The following is a 21,191-nucleotide window of genomic DNA, read 5'->3' as shown; positions in this document are numbered from 1 at the left end:
CCACCCAGCGCCTCAGAAATTGGGGGTTATTTTATTTCAGTGTATAAAAAGCTAGATCAATTTTATCATTTCATACATTTTTGACATATTAAGTTTGGTTATAGATATTTTCCTGTTTTCTTTGGTGATAACTGCTGATGCAATAATTTCGTATTGTTTAAATTTAATGAATTTCTCTGATCTATGTTGCAAGCTGTATTTATAAGTTATATTAAAATTCCTAGGATGTAAAATAACTTATAAAAGTTTTAATCACTAAATAAATACGTAAAAATAACTTATAATATTTGTAATCACTAAATAAATACGTTTGTTAGGATTGCAGGGTAGGATGATGGAAGATATGATGGCCCTTCACAGGGTCAAACTAGAGACAGACAGACAGGCACGTGCGCTCCGGCAGCTCAACACCAGGGTAATTTCTGGTCTTCATCTAAAATATAAAAATATTCTATTTCAAAATGTATGATGTAGCCAAATAAATTGTAGCCTTTTAGATTACTATGAACCTTGTGGGTTGTGCTCTACTAGAAACGTCAATTGTTTTCAGAGCCCAATTGTTCCATCAAGAGAAAGTCTGGAGGGTCAGAGAAAGTGAGTTTATCTAAAATAATCCTTAACGTTTATATTTTATAATAAAGCTTTACCAACGTTACTTTTAATTCAACTATCCACACTTCCGTACAAGTGTCGTTACAAGGTCTTTAAACATACTCACACACACAGATACCAATAACATCCTCTTGTTTTAGTGCCCCACAGCCGAAACGCAGGATCCCTCCCAAGTCTCCACCCTACACCGGCCTCAGACTCGGGGGATACGAACAACATCAGAAGAATCTCAAAGCTCAGGCTGCTCAGGAGTATCAACAGTACTTGCAAAAACAGGTTTTTAGTCTTACTACGTGTAAACTACGTATTTTCAACGCATTAACTACGTACGTTGGTGTATACTAGTTCAGCTTTAAATTCTTGAAATACTGGTTCATTTTGTAACAGATGATACATTTTTTTCTCTCTGATTTTGATCATGTTGGATGTTGTATCTCTTAAATTAGATTTGTATTCCAGATAACAGATTTAATTGAGACATAATATAATGTACCTTGTGCGTGTATTACTTCCTGCTTTATGTGCTAATGAGTATAACTTTCAAGAATTCTACATACATATTTAAATGTAAAATGTACATGTCATGTTTTTCGCAAATTTTGTACCATTGTAGTATGATGTATTCTGGCTATCTTGGATTATCGGTATTACACCATCTATACCAGAATTCGAGGCTTTAATTAAATTTCCAAAACTGACTTCGTCATGCTTGTTATTTTTCAGAAACCGAGGTCAGGATTCCAAGCGTCTCCTTTGATTACAGCTGAGAAACAAATGTAGGTTCCATTTAGTTGCATCTTTGTTAAACCTTTATTATACTTTTGGCACATATAAAACTAAGTTGTCTACCGTCTGGGTATCAGTCATCTGAATAACACACACACACAAACGATTTTAGAAATCTATAATTCTTGCTATGATATAATATAGAAGTTACCTAGTAGAATGCACTCATAAAGTATGATAGCACAAAAATGTCAATAACATTCTAGGACACTGGCAAAGGAAATTATTTTAACATGGACAAGATTAGCATTTCTTGGTCGCTGTTTGATGCTTACGTTTGTTTTATTTTCTGGCTCGATTAGAGATCTTTTAAAATGATGGCAAACAGTTTTTAAAGCACTGATTTGCTGTTTGGGGGAGGCATGTTGAGGTTATTATTAATATAATTCGGTTAAGTGGCTTTTGTTTGGGTTGATCCTCATATATCAGCGAACAATAGTTTAATTAGGACTAAAATAGGCTGTTCAAGTTGAACACTGCAAGTCAGACCTTAATCTCGAATATTAACATTTTCATGCTCTCCCACCACTACCATCAAGTAATGACAACCTTATTTTACAGTTCGAAGCAGCCATCTCCACGAAGCGAGAATAGGCAAGAAGCACCCCAAAATGTTAGTACAACCTTTTTTACATTCTTCGTCTTTTCATATTAGAGCCTATCATAAGTGTATTGAGTACACACTACACTACACTACACTACACTACACTACACACTACACGTACAGTGTGTGTGGTTACATCTTTGCGATTATCATGCACAGTTATTTAGTTCTCACTGAATTTCTAATGTGCAAAGTAGAATTCAAAATATCATCTTTAACCGTTTGAATCTTACAGTAAGTCTAACATGAAACGACAAAAGCAAAATGAACAAATATTTTAGTCAGAAAAATTCTTATAGCTTTAACTCTAACATTCTAAATTCTAAATTCCAGGGAAAAAAACTGAAATTTTTCTTGAACCTTTTCTGGTTTAATTTAAGTAAAATAATTTATATAATCACAAATTTCTTGCATCAAGTAAGCTAGTCCGGAAGAAATTCACCAGACTTTCTCTTCGTCGAAATGTCTGATTCACTTGCTGATACAATAATAATTCTTCTTGTGAGAACTACGTTGATGACCAACTTTCGGAAGTGATCATTGGTTAAGAAGTATATAACAGGATTGGTCCAGAATGAAAAAAACGTGATAAAAGTCACTAAGCGTATGGCATGGTGTAGTCATTTTCATCCCAAGAATCACCTTGAAGCATAGCGTTTATGAAGTACGGCAGCACTGAAATTAAGAAAGATGCCGTAACTAGAGTTACTATCATGATGTTCATCTTGTTTACTGGATTGTTTGTTTTCTTGACCGCGTAAATCACTAGAAAAGTGTTCATGAGAATCAAAGTGAGACAGGGTAATCCGTTAAGAAGTATAGTTAAGTCGTGAAATAGTCGAATATGATATGCCAACTTTTAGGAAATGCAGTTTGTTAGACCAACAAAAACATTGAGCAACCGAGAAATCGATGATAAAGATACGCTCAACTATGGCTCCGTATAAGTAATAAATAGGAAGAATCATCGCCACAATTACGGTGATCACTGTGAGGGACCACCGCTGTCTTCTGGAACAATCTAGATTCCGCAATGGAAACAGGCATATCATAATCTTATTGAGCGACAAGGCATTTATCAGAAATATGCTGGCGACACATCCTGCGTATTTGTACATGAAAATAGCCTTGCAGAACGTGTCTCCGAGAACCCATTGATTGTTCGCATAGAGAGATATGATCACTGGAACCAAGATAAAGATATTGTTTACGATAAGATCTGACGCTGCAGAGTTCTGTACATGATCCAAACTGAGAGCTTGTCTAACTTGATGGCTTTGTGGTAGACTGTCGAGTAGATCACAAAACTGTTCCCAATAAGTCCCAGTAGAAGAGATGTGTGACACCAGATTAGTGATAAAATATTTTGCAATTTCATCCCACTGGTAAGCAAACTCTTCATAAGCACTGGATTTAGTGAGAAAAGCAAAGCACAGGAACTGTTAGAGTATTAGTGTAGAGACTATCAGGTACATGCAAGTGTACCCATTGTTTGTCTGGACGTTCTCTATTACTTTAGGATGATTATAACAGGGGTGGTTAGCAATTTGCAGCAGACTTGTTGGCGCTGAGACTTATATCATGTTACTCACTGAAATGAAATGAAATAATGTGCTTTTATACCGCCCATATGGTTAGCAACTGACACAAGTGCCAGGTACTAACCATGTCAGAGCGGTTCTAAAGGGTGAGGTGAAAATATCCAGCAACAAACAACTAAATCATCTCAAAAACAAATCTATCTTTATCTCGTTGGTAGTATTTACTGTTGTACTGTTTGTGTTGTTAAGATTGGTGTTGTAATACCAATCCTGTGAAGATATAAAGGTTGCTAGTTATGTCTTTATCATGTTAATTGAGAAGTGAGGAAAAATGAGGTAAAGAGAGATAAAGTGAGCAAAGGTGAGCTCAGTGCAACAACAAAAGACTATATCAATAATCCATTAAATTGTCATGAACAATTGTTATAGATACAGGGTGGCCCAAAAAGCACTACCCATCCTTATCTCTTTGTTGTTAAAGGTCGCTGAGATCTTGCAAATTATTTTAAAAACAAAAAGTGGCATAACTTATGTTCTGATAAATATGTTTGCTTCTAAATTTCACATAATGTTAAATAACAAGTAGCTAAACCTTTGAGGGAAGTTTTGTATAATGTCCACAAGGGCAGCTGGTTCCCATGTCAGCTAACCATTAGAACATAACTATTATTCGTGTTATATTATGTTATGTATACTTATTAGGTAAATCATTGAGACTTAATATTACGAGTAATATTAGTGTTTTATTCATCTGAAATTATACAACAAACATAATTTTTCATGTTTTAAAATCATACCATCTTGAATCGTATGTACTTCCTTCGAAATTCCACCATTATTTTATTATTCATCAGGACGAGAATATGGATGAAGCTTATCAGAAGTTGCTGGAACGAAAGAGAGAAATAGAGAGAAAATACAGGGCACAGACGGGCGACTTTACTACTCCCAACTCAAAAGTGAGTTTGTTAGATAATACTAGAATTGACATCTCGACTTGTAGTGACATACATATAAACATGAAGCTGCTACATAGTATATTTTAAAGTCACTATTGTGACTATAAAATGTTTTAGTACTGTAGTAATCCTTTACTCTGATGTCTAACTGATGTTCATTACAGGAAAACGAAGCCGAGACGCAGAAGTAAGTTTTAAATAATGCAACACTCAAGGCTGACTGTATTACGCATGCTCGCGAAGTGTTTTGTAATTTGTCGTTGATACAATTACACTATGCATGTTTAGATTCGTCCCTTACCTTGACGTCGCATCATACAGAATTAGTATCTACAAGGTTTGCCTGATCACGTCACAGGTAACTCATCTCCCTGCATCAGTTACTAGTTAAATTTGACACAGCTACCAGTGCCAATAAATACCACACGACATACCTGATTATTATGGCGTCTTATTTAAATTGGGCGGGTGAATTTTCGGGCGGTCGCTACTTAATCCAAAGTGTGTGCAGAATACGTACGCGGCGGCGACATTTTCATGTTTCACGGCCCTTAGTTTGAGCATTTAGTGTAACAGGATTTGAAATTTGCGCGTCACGTGAGCAGCGCGTCGATTGCGTTTTAGTTTGGTCCTCATGCCAACAGGCCATAATTACCTATTACACCGTTACTTAGGGTAGCTTAATAGATCACAGACAGCAATAAATAGTAGCAGACAGCAGTAACTTAGATATTTGCTATTTTCACGATCTGTTTTGCAGAAGAGTGCACTTTGACAAGGATGATGATCTATCGCGAGCTGTAAAGCGACTGGGAGCTCTGTCGACATACGATAAGGAATTAGAGGATTGGAACGCTATGAGATCTGGAGCTTTAGACAGGTGCGTCTTTTATCTGCTTTTCAAAATCTCTTTGAATTCCTTGTGTTGTTCCTTTAGTTTATCTGCTAAACATGAAAAGTAAACTTGATGAAAATGCTAATGAAATATCCATAGGGGGATTAAATCTGCGAGAGAAGAGAGAGTAGAAGCTCCCATGACTCAACAAGACCGCAGTAAATCTGTCCCGCATGAGGATAACCGTTTTGTGTCCAATAACGGTCTCAGACGAGCGGCCAATTTCGAAACTCACGGTAAATAATAAATCCTGTCATATTTTATTTTCTTAGAAATGTTATATAATATAGAGTGAGCATAGGCATTGTAACTCGTTAGGGGGGATTTGAAAATGAATCAAATAAAGTTTGCAAGCATTTTAAGTTCCGGTTATTTAAAAGCATCTCAGTTGTTACATCAATTTCGGAATCGTTGTCACCATCACTCAAACATCTCATAGTTGGGGGAGCTGGTGCCACACCTGAGGACCGGAAGAAGAAATACGCTGACGATTTGAGGAAACAGATGGACGAGCAAAGGAAAGCAAAGTTAAAAACACGGAATGACTACTATGGATCTCCTTCAACCAAATCAAAAGTCGATCACGAATTCACTTCTCCGAACATAGCCGTGAACAAACCTAGGTAAATGCGAAAGTATTTGTCAATGTTTTAATCAATAATATCAAAACGTGATGTACTTTCAGCTGATATAACCAAATATTCACCACCCAATTTTACGCACCATTTACTCAGTCCATTAGAGAGAGCAGATGAAAGTGTAAGACAGCGACTGAACACCAAGTTTGAGAAACTGTCTCCAGAACCAGCTGCAGTAAGACCTGGCCGAATACCTCAATCACCCGTTAGGGAATCACCTGGTAGGCTTCCTCAATACCCTCAGGGAGGATACTTCCCTCCTCCCGGCTACAACATGTATCCTCCTTACATGATGCCTCCACAACAAATGATGCAGCAAGGCATGTACCCTCCCTATATGATGCCCCAACAACAAATGATGCAGCCTGGCATGATGCCACCAAATATGGGTGGCATGATGCCACAGCAGATGGGTAATAATGGTATGATGCGACCGCAAATGATGAATGGAGGGCAGCAACTTGCCAATAATACACAGTACGATCCATACCAGGTAATAATATTCCTCTCCCACTAACTTACTATCACTGACATCACTATTAATAGATTCAGGGTTATTATATATGCTTAGTAGCTAAATAAAATATGAGTTAATATATAGTTTCTTTTTTGGGGTACTTTAACAAAAATGCTAAGTAATGCCAGAATCCCCAGTACTACGGTCTTGAAAGAAGACGAAGTGGTGAATCTCGAGAAAGAAGGCCAAGAGAACCAGCAGGTGCTCCTCCACAAAACAGAAGTCAGCCCCGAAATGTTGAAACAATTGCAGACCCTGCCATTACAAGAATAACAGACATTGGAGCTAACAATAACTCACCCAAACCGCAAAAAGGTGGGTTTAGAACAGCGCTCGAGCAAATCCAAGAAGAAAAGTGGAACTGCCCCACTACAGCTGCACTACGATTATAGTAAATTCCCGTTTTCCTTCTTCTATTATATTATGATCCTCTAATGTTTTCATAATGTACCCTTTTTACAGGTAACCTTGATCCGAGTGATTATGCTCGTGAACTGAAGAGGCAAGTGGAAGAACGGGAAAGAGCGAAAAACAAGAAAAAGGAAGAGCAAGAAATGTATGACAGGAAGAAAGACGAAGAGTGTGCTAATTACAATCCTTGGGGAAGAGGCGGAGCAGGTGCCCCTCTAAAAGACGCCCAGGTTTATATTCCTCGTCCTACACATATTAATAGTCGCGCTTGGCGGTTAAAAGTTTGATTTACATGAATTATTCTAAATAAAGCTTTGAAAAACCTCTGATTTGAACTCACGATACCTCAGGGGCAATCTGTCGCCAATCGAAATCAAATGAAGGCGAATGCGCAGGATCCCATTACTCTACAGAAAGAACAGAAATCTAGAGTAGTTGCCGCTCCACCTCCAGTTGAAGGCACGCCTGACAGTACGTTGTAATCATCACACATGTATTTATTGCCAGCCTATATACACAATATCATTAATATAATCATCTGATCGATTTCAATGCTCTTTGAACTCGTTTTGCTGTGAGTAATTATGTCAACTCGTGTATTTACTCAGAGGCGGAAGGAGCACATTTCGGTCGAGTAAACGAGATAACAGGAACGCCTCAAGAAGACGATCCCGTGAAGATTGCTGCTAAACAGGACTACAAATCTTTCCTGCAGCAACAGATTGATGAGAGAGCAAGACTGAAGGCGGAGCAGAAAGAAAAAGAACGTTTAGAGGATGAAAAGGAGGTGGGTTAACTAGAGATTTAATTGGAAAATAGAGAATAATTCCTTGTGCTCATAGTTATTTTGCTTGATGTCTCATCAATGAACGGAACGTTGTCTGTTAACATAGTCCCATAATCTATACGTTGCAGATGGCTCGACTTGAGAAGGAGAGGTTGAGATTAAAGGCAGAATTTGAAGCGGAACTCAAGGGAAAGAAAGAAAAGGAGGAAGCCCAACAGCAAATGAACGAAGACCTCAAGCGAGCTGCTGAGGAAAGGTACTACAAATTAACCACCTTTTTGATTAAGTTTTGTGATATAATTTCATGTTACCGTAGATTATCGTAAATAAATGTACTTTATAAATTCTAAGAACTTTATCGGTATATGTATTTTCATGTCTTGTTTCTCCTAGACGTAAAGATCAAGAGAAGAGAGAAGCTAGTGCGCGTAAGAGGCGGGAAGATAATGAAAAGAAGAAGCAAGAAGATGAGCAGAGACAGGCGCAGGAGCAGAGACAAGAACCACAGAGTAGGATGCAGCCTCCAGCATTCGATCAGAGAGGAAGAAGCCCTCCCGTACCAACCCTGGCAAAACAACAAGACGGTCCCAAAAATTCAAATAGAGAGTCTATAGTCATTCCAACACATGCCCCCAAACAAGAACAACCATCTTACGCAAACAGACAAGATCAACCACCCTACTCTAATAGAGAATCTATTGTTATACCAACGCATGCTAATAGACAACAGGAACCTGCCAGAGAATCAATTGTTATTCCAACACATGCTGCTAACAGACAATCACCTCCTGTTCCCAAGCTCGATCTCTCTGGAAGAATTGAGACTGATGCTGAGGGTGACCTCCGGCCGTCTGATCGACGTCCCCCAAGTAATCTGGGTCCGTCACGGTCAAATGGGGGGACACCAAAGTCCGGTGATGTGACAAAAGACCATGTTATGAGCCAACTGTCCGCACTGAGAACGCAACTGAACCGTTTACAGAACGTTAAGAGCACTCAAAATGAGCTGGGAAAGCCCGTGACGATAGCAGGTGGTGGTTTTGATACTGACTTGGACCGGGCTGCTAAACGTAGGAACCCTGCTGCTCCAGGTTAGCCAAACCACAAGATTATAGATAAGATAACTTGAAATAGTTGAAATATTCCTCACATCCTTGTTCTTAGAATTCGTTCGTAATTAAGTCTTTTCGTTGATTTGGAGGTGAACTGGCTTTATAATATAAAAAGTCTCACATCCTTAATCCTTAAACCAAAGCTGCAGTGAGAGCAGATTACGACAATTTGAGTCTACTTTCACAAGACCTGAGGGACCGTTACGAGCTCTTTTCCGGACACGACGAATTAGGGGACAAGTTCAGGAACATCCAGCTACAAGACAGGGATAGTTTGGACGGGCAGTGCTCGAGCGAGTTTGTTGCGTGTACACCTGAACCTACTCAACTCTTGCAAAGCCAAGGGTCAGTCTCACTTGTTTATCTGGACCATATCTTTGGTTTAGACTCGGAGATAAAATCCTGTTAAAATCTTTACCACTTTGTATTTTGATATGATCACAATATTATAATGATGGGATGTTTTAAAATGAGACATTGCGAGACACATCAATTTTAAACCCCCTTACTCCAACAACCCCCCCCCCCCCCCCTACAAACCCCCTACAAACCCCCCTTACTCCTACAACCCCCCCCCCCCCCCTTACTCCAACAACCCCCCCTACAAACCCCCCTTACTCCAACAACCCCCCCCCCTACAAACCCCCCCTACAAACCCCCCTTACTCCAACAACCCCCCCCCCTACAAACCCCCTACAAACTCCCCTTACTCCTACAAACCCCCCTTACTCCAACAACCCCCCCCCCCCCTACAAACCCTCCTTACTCCAACAACCCCCCCCCCCCCTACAAACCCCCCTTACTCCAACAACCCCCCCCCCCCTACAAACCCCCCTTACTCCTACAAAAATGCTTACTTTATCCGTATAGTCGCAGGTCAACGCAGAACAACCGCTACAAGAGACCTCCATCCGACAAGAGACCACCGTCTGGTACCTCTATACAGAGTTTTGATGTTCACAAGATAGCTCAGAGGAATGAAGAAAGGCTCCGGCGACTCGAAAATATGCAGTCAGGTTTGTGGATTTGAAGTTAGGCTTTTTTACATTATTTTTTAGCGTGGTTGTTGTTTTCCAAAAGCTAATCATTATGAAGACAATTATACTTTTTTTTTATTACTGGTTAGTCCGATCCTACCTAACCTACTTTACAGTTTCATTTTCAGGTCGTATATTCAAGGAGCAGAGCCCCGATCTGATACTAGACGCGTTTCTCTCAGACAACAACCGCCCTGAGTCTGAAGCCAGCTTAGAGTGTGAGACTTCCTACAAGCCAGCTTTTTAACATCCTGGTTCCCTTAACCTCCCACATTTTACCCCGATCATTCTACTTCTTCCATCTTCAGATTAAGGAAACTTTCGAACATTTGATAGACCATATGCATGGCTGTTCAACTCTTGAAGTTTGAGTTTGGGATGAACATTGAACACGTTATAAACTGGTGATCAAACAACAGAAGAATTGTAGCTTCTCGTGGCGTTTACTTAGGGGCCATGGCCTTTACTCTCACAGTCATTTCTTGTTTTGGTCGTCGTTGTTTCGACAATAATAATTTTCGTCTTAACTTACATAATTAGAATGTTTTCAGAATTTGTCTGTGATTGATAAATTCTGTTAAAAATAAACGAGCTACTCAGGTGTTATGTAAAGATGTGTCAACTGAATACATTTCTGTGATTCCTTTAGTTAACTACGTAATAATTTGCTGCAGCAATGATGATGTGAGAAGATATATTTTAGATTTTTAGACATTGGTCTAGTACAAATTAGACTCAGAAAATAATGATTCAACAGAGTTTAAAAGTAGAAAAATTTGTTTGTGATTGGTTTAATTTATTCAGTCTGCGTTGGTATAAACTCATTGAGAGTAATAAATCAGAATTGCTTCTAATAACTTAGTAATAGAAATAAGAATTTTTGTATAGTTTTGATGTTATTGTCAGTATTTCCATGTTTAAATAAACGTGGTTGTTTTATATTTAATATTTAAATGAGTTTATCATTGTTTAATGATCACTAAAATCCGTGCCAATGATCATGAATCAAAGAGTTGAAAATTAAAGAGAATTATTTTTGTTGAATTTCGTTCTAGTTGAAGTTCTACAGGAGGAATTGGCTAAGAACGACGCATAAATTTATCATATTTTTACGTAAACTCAAATATGATTGATTCATGAAATTGCCATTTTGTGTCGGCCAAATTAGAATAAAGCAATCATGGAGAAACAACCGACGATCAAGTTGACATTATAAATTCAGAACACATCTTTGTGGTTATAACATCAATATAAAAGTAGAGTTAGCTAGTTTTATGTAAAGACAAGCATAATTTACATGCATAATGCATCAATGATTCAATCTCCAAGAATGAATTTCAACTAAAATCATCATGTATATTACTAGCAATGTTCTATTAAAGTTCGTTGCTGTCATTAAAATTATCTTACAAAAGAGCCTCCTTTGGCCAGCCTAGTTTTGCGCCGAGATTCTGTCGTGGTTTTGCTTCGTTTGCAGCATTTCCAAACGGGTTGAGACGTTGTTCTGTCCCCACTTTCCACCCTATGCACTGAAATTAAATCTATGGTGGTCAACTGGGTCACAACTATGTCTATCATGTGCCATAAAAAGATGGGATTAGTCATTAAAGTATTAAAATTGAGGACTAAATATTTTAACGATTAATTTTTTCTATGAAAATTGAAACAAGTGCTATTTGAAAGGATGCACAAACAATAAAAAGCTAATATCACTTAATTTACCTGGGCAGCAGTTTTTGGGACAATTTTTGAACCACTTTGCACTAGGGGTTTGCCATCTTCGATCGGAGGAAATACTGTCTTCGGCTTGGCATTTTCCCTCATTGTCTTACTGTTATCGAACATCTAGGCGAGATCGAAATTGAATATTGTACTCTTTGAATTATTTATACCAGTAGAAATCAGTTATACTTATAGTCTTGCTGATTCTAAATGTTTAGTGTCGTGTGTTAATATTAAGCAATCTAGAAATCGTAGTCACCTCCTGATATTCACTCGTTAAGAATCCCCATTTGGTTTTCCAACTTTTAGATGCTGTGCTTTCTCTGTTGATGTGGATCTTCCTGTATATTCAATAACTTAACGATCACGGCGTTTGGGACAAAAATGGTTTAATTTGACATCTCTTTATAAATAAAAAAGGGGGAGGCATTGAAATTAACGTTTTACAGTCAAAGCGGCTCAAATGTGATAAATGCATACCTAGCCTTAATCGTATTTGTAAATCGATAAGGACTTACCAAATGTCGTCCCTGGCAACAAAGTTTGCCATCTCTACTACGGTAACTGAAAACAAGGATCTTTTCAGAGCGAAAATTCAGAACGAAAAACAGCGAAAATAATCACATGTACAGTGTAACTTTGATTATCACTATTGTTTTAAATTTATCCTCAAGCACAAATTCTTACTGGTTGCTACAATGATAACGTGATTTGTAAAGACTAAGAGAAACTAATCAACATGCAAACTCACAGTCACACTCTTCTCACGATGAAGACTGGAATCAGTATTTTAAGACAGACTAGAAAATTTGATATCTTCACTGCTGAATGACGTGGGCGAACGGAGATTACTCCTTTATAAACAAGGTCATCATTGCCTTTAAATTTAAAGGTATAGACACTAGACAGGCCCACTACATGCACTACATATATGCATGGTGCATGTATGGTACATGGAGTGAGACTAATCTTACAAACAGCACACAAAACCATGATTGAATTTAAATTTAAATTTTGTGACCAAAACATGAAACTAACAAAGTTTGGGATTCAAGCTCACAGGTGACTGAAAAACTGTGCACTAGGCCGACGTCTGAAATTCAACATTGGTGTCATAATTTTTTCTGAAATCTATGCGAGACTTTAATTTAATGGATGAAAACGATATTTATAATTTCTCGGCGATGTTGTAAATTCGCCAACGATATCGTGACAAAAGTTATGGTGTTGCCGTTAGTATAAAATTGCAATTCACTAAAAGTAAACAACTACGAGCATGACATCCGGACATCGTACTTTTAGTAAAGTTGATATCGTGTCAGTGACACTGTTTGCTGTTAGTGTTACGGTGTTACAATCACGGTTTAGTGGTCTTAAACACACTGACACACTTCAATTTTAATAAATTACAGCGCCCGAGATACATGATAAGATGATAATATCTAGATCTCGTTAATTTAGGATAAAATCCTCAAGTTTAATCAAGAAATCAGTATCACTGTCGCGTTCTCGAGAGGCCTTAATAATCTGGCATGGCCCATCTCCAGACGTGTCGATTAGTGGGTTTTAGGTCCTTATAATATTGAAACTGGCAAGTGGAACGGGCCGGGAAAAAAGCGTGAGAGTCGAAATTTCTCGGCAAATCAGAGGCCTTTGCTGAGAATTGCTCCTGGAACCCGGACATGCCGATTAGTTGGATTGGTATGAGAACTGAGAACTAGCCGGAGGTTTAATTTTGTGCTAAGGAACTCCCTTACCATTTGCTGTTCCACTTTCCAGTACTTCTCTAGCAAACCACCCTCCTCTGTCTCAATCTGATTATTTCTGCTACCGTTTCAAGCAATCAGGCGAAGTTCAGCATAACATTATCTTTCTTGTGTCCGTGAACAAATATTTCGTCCTTGGTGGATAAGAGCAGCGCATTCAATAAATGAATTCAAATTTGACTTAGCACGCTACTATTGACCGTGTGCAGGTTACTTTAAGTACACATGTTACCAATTTCCGATAACAAGTCACCCGGTCACGGGTCACGACAAACTTTGACTTTTGTCGATCCTATCAATTCATATGAATAAATTCCAATAAATTATTTAGTTCCCAGTTTGCTTGCGCCAGTAAATCATGGAGTTGAATCACACGAACAGGCCAGGAATGACAATTTCCCTCCGATCAGTATAACTACCAACCTCACGGCTCACGTCCTGCATCCAATATAATCCCATGTGTGATGTGGCCTATCGCCATGGGCCATTGTAATTTGTCATGTGATATTCTTATTGTTATATCATATCCTGATCTATACCGGATAAAGGCAATTTATCTGAAGGCGATTTTTTGTATATTTATTATTTTCATGATTCAGTACATATCATTCAAAAGTTTTCATTTTACGCAAACTTTTATTATAGATCCGCTTATATCATATTAACTTTAAGTTTAATGAATGATTCTACTTGCATAATTTGATATTTTGTTTTATTTCTAGATATTTTCAATTTTACCAGAGACGATCGTGACCTTCATTATTAAATAAACGGAACCTTAGATTTACTCACTTTTCCAATAATAGTTAATACTATCAGTATCAACTACCAAACAAATATTTATACATTAGAAGACATTTTACTAGTGAATGTCTCTCGATGAAAATTTAAAATCGTTAATTCATTCTTTAGGATGATCGTATATTCATAGCAGGCGGAACCAAGGTTATACTAGTATAGGCACCATTCACATATCTCACATTACGTTTAAAAGTCATATGTTAACTTGCACCCCCGTGGCCGTACATCAGCAAGTTTACACACGGCTATAGCTTAGGAATTATACCATCATCACTCATCAGTATTTGATGTCCCCTGGATACCGATTATGTAAATGATCAGCCCCTTAGCTGTTAGCTGAGAAAAAGACGAAGTTAATTGGCTTAGGTTTTAAAAAGATATAATATTTATTGTTTATAAACAATAAATATATATGGAAAATTCACATGGTGCGCACGCGCGTACGTCGCAAAACATTACACTCGCTGTTGAAAAATATACTTTGTGTGATAAAATCATTAAGCGCCGCACAATTATTATCAATCTAAAGAGGACCACTTTTACTTATTTGCCACTGAAATCTCACATACGGATAAATATGATTAATGTTGTCAGAGAATAAATTTGACAGAAGTCTGGTAATACCAGAATGAGGAATGTAAGCCAGGTTAAAGTTTCAACTAAATTATAGTACAATCAGTAATTACCAACAAATTTTAAGACGTGGGTGTTATGTGTAAGCAAATCCGTTCACCTGGCAACCTGCACAATAGTTTTATTGTTCGTTATCGCAATAGTTTTATTTGTCAGATCATTGACAGATTAACATACAATTACAGCTAACTGACCCAGACTTACACAAACTTACTGATTACTGACTTACTAATGCTGCATAGAGTTCGCTACTCTAGAATTCATGTTGGTAGACGGATCAAAAATGCTCAGGCAAAAACTTTTCGCTAATTGTAATGTTTTGTTAATCTCTACTCTGGATTAACAGAACATCTTAAACTATGCCCATTCTTTGCTTATCTCTACTTTGGATGAGCGAAAGACCTAAAACTAGTCGATCTAAATTCGTCCAAGAAAAATTGGGCTACCAGGCTTGCAGTTTTAAACAATCGAAATTTCTGAAATTTTAGAAAAACTTTTCCATTGCGGGTTATATTTCCTTAATAAAACACAGTAGACGAAGCTCCAGATTACGATCTATTTGAGTAAGTGGATTTCTTTTAATATTCCTTAAACATTTATGACAAAGTAACATTTCTCGATTAGCAGTATCGTTCAATCAATTCCTAGAGTCATAATGTAACTTCCACTGGTACATGTGCCCAATTCATGCTTAGTTAAAAAGTGGATACACTTTGATCTAACGTTACATTTAACAGTACATTTGACGCTAACATCTTAAATATTGCAGTGGATTCTGCGATTTTGCCGCTGGATTATCAGTTGGGTTCTGTGGACTCGCGGCAGGTTTTGCTATTGGAGTGGTAGGAGATGCTGGTGTCAGAGGTTTGAAACTAATTCTATTTAAACAATTTTATATGGCCAGTATAAAATGAAAAGTATGCGTTTTATTTCACCATCTATGGAACTAGGAACTTTGTAGTAATTCCAACAAGTTAATATTGACACTAAATAATTCCTTGTTTCAGGAACAGCTCAGCAACCCAAACTGTTTGTCGGAATGGTCCTTATACTTATCTTCGCAGAAGTTCTTGGATTGTACGGTCTAATCATAGCCCTCATTTTGAACACTGCTCACTAAATTCTATCATTACTTTAGTACAATTATAGGACTTAAATGGTCGCAAGACTGGTTTGATTTAATGAGAGATTTTTGGGGTACATCTTTGAAATGTAACTTCTTAAAGGATCCGAATATATCCAATAAATGTGTCCTTCCTTATAATTTCAATTTGTGAGGGATTTTCTTGTTAACATGAAAGTAAGAGTACTTTCTTGACGAAAGTCAAATACAAGGAAATACTTTCGAGAAAACCATAGTATATAGCTAACTTTAGCAGGGTAGTGTTGGTTATGTGCCTAACCTGGTGAGCACAGTGGATATCCTTGCTGTACGGCTAGTTAAACAAGGAATTGAAACTGTGGGGCTCCGTGCAGACCAACCTACCTGTGGCTAAAGCTCTAATATACAAAAAACAATACATGAATTACTTTCTTGAAGATAAAACTTATTCATGATATCGATGACCTAACTCGTTAGAGAGATTTATTTATTGAACAGAATATTAAACTTTAGCGCAATCGGTCAATAATTTATATCAGATTGGCGCTGGAAGCCTGAATTTTCGATTGCTATACTTTCATTTTTAGCTTTGTGACCGATTTCTTACAATTGATTTGTAAATTTCACAATGGTGGTTCAAGTATGTGTTTCCATTCGTAATACAAACATTAAATAATATGAATATTAATTAATACAAATATTAAGATATAAATTAAACAATTAAATTTGACATGAATTGAATGAAAAATCATGATATAATTATTTTACACTCTTGTACAATGCACATGTAATATGTATGTATACACTATACAATTAATCGAAATTTAAAATTTTATCTTGAAACAATATCAACTAAGGGTGTTTGGTGTACAATTTTATTGATTTTTAAACCAAACTGGAATAAAATCTATCGCTTGAAACTTAAACCTTATTACTGTATCGCTTTTAGTTTTTAGCATAACTATGTACTTTGTTTCCAAATTAACTTGATAAGTAGCATTACTATTACTGACTCAATTAAGATTCAAATTGAGTTTGTGATCTAACTATATAAACTACTTCAATCCAGAGGAGATGTTTTAGATTTTACAGGTTTAGTGAGGTTCAACAATTGGTCTTTCTGTTCCGGTGTTAATGCTAGTTTCTCGCTTTGCGCCAGTATCTGATCCAAATACTTATTTTTCTTTTTTTCTAAACCCTGAGGAAATTGTAATGAATTGATATTAACTGGTCATATATATATATATGGCAATTGGCAGGTAAATGGCCTAAATTCAACGAAACTAAAAGACAAAGCAACGCGGCCATCAAACCCATGGCCCCGGCCAAATGTTTTTATAAAGTCAGACCTCTTTGCTTTTGATTTGTTTCTGAAGCTCTATCTCGGCACTCTGTACACACTGCACCATACACTGGTATACTTCCATCGGTACCATCGCTTGACGCTGATGCTTCTGTTAGAATATTCATTAAGTTAGTTATCTTTGATTTGGGAAAACTCTTTACACGATAATTTTTTGCTCAAAAGCCGAACATAAAAACACGAAAAATATTTTCCCCAGAAATATAGCCTTTTTACAAGAACATTGGACCTCATTCTTCAGGCTAAAAAACATAGAATAATAAAATTACCCGGAGTTGCTCGATCTCAGATCGCTTCTGTAGAATGTCACGTCGAAGTTGTTCAATGTTCAAGGCTATAGAAGGAGGTTCCAACATGGATACGTCAGTGGAGGATGCTGAGTCTACCACCTCTGTTTGGATCTTTACCTCTGACAACACTGCCTCTGTCACGTACTGCAAAAGATTTGTTATAATTACAAGTAATCTGCAAACAATTTGATATCGATGTTTTTCGATTTGAAATGGATTCTACTTGGAAAACGTTATGAGCTAAAATAAATTTGCATTACTATTTACTACACAGAAAGTTCAAACTCTATATAAATACCAATTCAACTAGCTGGATATTCCTGAAAAATGTCTCAAACTATACTGGATTTTGCTGAGCACCTCATTAAATACAATCATCAATGTATATTGTATATTATATATGAATATTGAATAAGTAAATTATGCATGTATAAGCTGTATTATATAAGTAAATTATTTAGGGAATGTTGCTATTTAGGGAATTTTGTCTTACATGTTCCTCCTTTAATTGATCGTTTGCCCGCATCTGTTTCATAGCTTTACGTTCCTGTTCAGATACTTCGTCAGATAAGCGTGCGATCTCAACCTTCTTGTTGCTCACCTCACCAATTCTTTTACCTGCAGCCACACGGATAAGTTATGATTTTACCGTAGGTAACTTAGAGTAATAATCAGAATTATGTTCGTATATACTTGGTAATTATGTATTATTGATAAAGAAGTTAGAAAGTAGCTAGATTAGCTGCATGTCTTGTTATTTCAGGTAAAATAAGCTTCTTACTGTTTGTAGGGGTTGGTTGTTTGCTGTTCTCCTTCAAGAATTCTAAATATCCCTGATAGAATCCTTTAATGTCTGACAACAGAGGGTTGTACGAATTGCATCTCGTCAGTAATTCTTCCCACAGTTTTCGATATACCTGTCGAATATGTAACTCTGTTTGAGAAATGACGCAGAATATTAATACAAAATTTGAGATATGTCGAACTTTAAATAACATGTAAGCTCAAGGGAATTAATTTTAGGTAAGTATTGAAATTCGTACAGTAAATAATAAATTTAAAACACATATTCAAGCCTTATGCCACGGTGTGCAAGGTGTGTTCTGTTACCTGGATATCAGTTTTTCCAGTCTTTTATCGAGCTTCATGTTTTTAAGAGCTCTAGTCCCGTTATACCAGCCCCTGTCCGTCAGATTATGTTTCTCCACAACCTCATCATCATACAACTTCCTCTGTTCTACCTCATCTTTCTTTCTAATACTTCCGTTCAAACTTGGCATAACCTATCGCAGACATATTAATATATTTGCAGGGATGGTCAGAGGTAATATAATTACGATTTGCTGAGGAGGCAAGTGTATTAATTATAAATTATTATTAGTAATTAATTAGTAACTTCAATTGATGTGTTAAATAAATACCCTCCTAATCACTTTATATTGCTTACTTTAAATCCATCAGGTTTGGGAAGCAGAAAATAAGATGCATCAAACTCTTCTAGATTGATGTTGTCATGATCGATGTTCAGTCCCTAAGTATATTATTGCTAATAATATAATAAGTAAAAGAATTGGAACAATTAATTTTTAAGCTTAGCCAAAAAGTGCTCAGCTATTCACAATTTCTATTGTAACTTTTGAACTTGACACTTGCCAGCGTAAGTTTAGCCAATAAAAAGTTAATTTCAGCCTCACTTTGAGAATGTCATCGTCCCTATCCCTTCTGTTCGGACTACTGGGGAGACTGGTTGGGAAAGCAGAACCTGCAGAGAAACAAGCCACAGCTTCCCACATCCTCTTATCACGAGTCTCCTTCCCTACCTGACAAGAACACAATATTGTTATTAGATTTGTCATGAAGTTAATTCAATTCAGTAAATTAGTGGGATTATGTTTGTTTATAATACAAGCAGGTATTCACTTCAAGTCATTGTAATTTGTTTAAATGAATTTCTAACTATTATAAGATGAAGCTAATATACCAATTCTATATCAAATTTAAACTGTTAAACTTACAGAGACAGCATGCTTTAATTTAATCGCTGGAAGCTTTGCAGTTTCCCAAGATTTTCGACCGGCCTCTGGAGGTTTGTATAGATTGTTTTCATTCAGATGCCCTGAAAATATTGCAATACATAAATTTGAGGAATGAGTATATAAGTACAAAATTCAGAATACAACGCGCAATCTAAACTATTTCAATCAGTGATCAAAGTATGCACATTTGCCAACGTTTTCCTACAAGAATATAAAATCAGCTTCCAAAGTGAAAATCAAAATAAGCGCTGTGTAATACAATAATCATTGTTGCAATAACATAACTAATAATCATTAACTGACCTTTACTAAAAGCTGAAATGTCCCTTCTGTGGTCTCTAATGACCCTTTCAAGAAGTCGACCTATTTCCGTATCACGTTTAGTGGTGATTATTTCAGGAGGCATTGTAGATTTGTTACCAACTAGATCTTTCAAAACAGCTTGAAAGCATGAGGGTGTGCCTAAATATGAGTTATTGTTGACATCAAATAGAGAAGTGGTTGTGTATGTAAAGAAATATATGGGAACAATTGATACAATTGGAGGGGGTGCATTTTTATTAGTCTGTGGCATTCAATGATGCATGCGTTTGGTGTTAAGTTTTATTCTGTCTGATATCGGAGTTATTTCAAGACTACTGCCTAAACTTAATGTGTCATGGTTTGTTTTCTTTGTCACTGCTCACTGCAGTATATGGAGCCCATGATTCTATAATCTATATTAACTATATTAGCTCATTCTTGAGACTTGACACCATGTTGGATGGAAGTTGACGCCCACTACAAATAGCCACATTAATTTCCAATTATAAGCATCAAATCCTTTGCAATGTGTTCAGAATAAATACATACAGAATATATATGTAATGAGAAGAAGATTGTAATCAAACAGTATATACATAATGTCACAATGACTCAATATATAAATAAACTCAATATATTCCCTATACTATCTCAAAAATTGGGAGAAAATTTTGAAAATCACCCTTGGCCTTGTGGCTCCAAGTTCGAATCTAGACTATCTATAATAACAAAGTTCCTTCTCGCACCTCATACAGAATATATACAAATTAATTGGACTATTTTTCAAAAAGAATAACAAAAGTCGAATAGAAGACCTTTTTATTATGTGCGCTTATTTGAGCCTGAGTGATATATAAAATGCGAAATGCCATGTATCATGTATGCTGCCATGTTATGTAAGCAATAATAAATGTTTCCTGTCTCCTGAGCGACACTTAGCCTGTCATTCCGCCAAATCTTTATTTAGATTTGTGAACATTATAGCCTAAGGTCCTCAGGTAAATACAAATTTGATCATGAGCGGGAGCACTGCAAATATTTGAGTTTAATTACAACCGCGCTCGATTTTGGTTGTCCTTTCTTTATTTAATATATATTTATATTATCGTCCTTATTCGTTTGAATTAATTGCGCGCGCGACGCTTTCAGATCACGTACATAGCCATGTCGAGTCTATGCGTACTGCACGCTAGTGCAATCACGCTCACTAGTCAGACAGCGTTTTGTTTTTATTATTCATATTAAATTTTTCTGGGCGGCGCTCATATCAGGAGCT

General features: G+C 36.8%; 3 protein-coding genes across 10 annotated transcripts; 1 reads left to right on the top strand and 2 right to left on the bottom strand.

Annotated features, from left to right (window-relative positions):
• Positions 1-307: 307 nt before the first annotated feature.
• Positions 308-10,853, top strand: LOC134826123 (centrosome and spindle pole-associated protein 1-like). Of its 7 annotated transcripts, none has more exons than XM_063838403.1 (20): positions 308-415; positions 551-594; positions 753-888; positions 1,336-1,388; positions 1,960-2,011; positions 4,398-4,502; positions 4,667-4,689; positions 5,263-5,382; positions 5,497-5,633; positions 5,837-6,020; positions 6,132-6,528; positions 6,690-6,867; positions 7,015-7,193; positions 7,314-7,434; positions 7,572-7,750; positions 7,879-8,006; positions 8,144-8,841; positions 9,012-9,207; positions 9,733-9,878; positions 10,028-10,853. In XM_063838403.1, the coding sequence occupies exons 1-20, from the start codon at positions 332-334 to the stop codon at positions 10,144-10,146; spliced, it is 3,279 nt and encodes a 1,092-aa protein (XP_063694473.1). In that variant the 5' UTR covers positions 308-331; the 3' UTR covers positions 10,147-10,853. The 7 variants fall into 7 exon arrangements, with proteins under 7 accessions (XP_063694473.1, XP_063694472.1, XP_063694471.1 ...); XM_063838402.1 differs by having other exon boundaries at positions 9,006-9,207; positions 9,739-9,878; XM_063838401.1 differs by having other exon boundaries at positions 9,006-9,207.
• Positions 10,854-11,082: 229 nt separating this feature from the next.
• On the bottom strand, positions 11,083-12,434 carry LOC134826126 (ciliary microtubule inner protein 1-like). 2 transcript variants are annotated; one of them, XM_063838406.1, is made up of 5 exons: positions 12,373-12,434; positions 12,140-12,185; positions 11,881-11,962; positions 11,622-11,744; positions 11,212-11,428 (listed from the first exon to the last, which is right to left on the bottom strand). In XM_063838406.1, exons 2-5 carry the CDS (start codon positions 12,169-12,171, stop codon positions 11,306-11,308), a joined length of 360 nt encoding a protein of 119 aa, XP_063694476.1. In that variant the 5' UTR covers positions 12,172-12,185; positions 12,373-12,434; the 3' UTR covers positions 11,212-11,305. The 2 variants fall into 2 exon arrangements, with proteins under 2 accessions (XP_063694475.1, XP_063694476.1); XM_063838405.1 differs by lacking the exon at positions 12,373-12,434 and having other exon boundaries at positions 11,083-11,428; positions 12,140-12,263.
• A 4,216-nt stretch (positions 12,435-16,650) lies between these two features.
• On the bottom strand, positions 16,651-20,135 carry LOC134814505 (uncharacterized). Its single transcript, XM_063822656.1, has 10 exons — positions 19,916-20,135; positions 19,592-19,692; positions 19,271-19,396; positions 19,024-19,107; positions 18,687-18,859; positions 18,358-18,493; positions 18,070-18,194; positions 17,556-17,720; positions 17,273-17,377; positions 16,651-17,121 (listed from the first exon to the last, which is right to left on the bottom strand). Exons 1-6 carry the CDS (start codon positions 20,016-20,018, stop codon positions 18,463-18,465), a joined length of 618 nt encoding a protein of 205 aa, XP_063678726.1. The 5' UTR covers positions 20,019-20,135; the 3' UTR covers positions 16,651-17,121; positions 17,273-17,377; positions 17,556-17,720; positions 18,070-18,194; positions 18,358-18,462.
• Positions 20,136-21,191: the final 1,056 nt, after the last annotated feature.

This window comes from Bolinopsis microptera, chromosome 1 (genome assembly GCF_026151205.1).
Source record: "Bolinopsis microptera isolate Bmic1 chromosome 1, MBARI_Bmic_1.0, whole genome shotgun sequence".
NCBI classification, from domain to species: domain Eukaryota; kingdom Metazoa; phylum Ctenophora; class Tentaculata; order Lobata; family Bolinopsidae; genus Bolinopsis; species Bolinopsis microptera.
The sequence above is the reverse complement of the archived record's forward strand: the minus strand, read 5'-3'. Positions and strand labels throughout refer to the sequence as shown.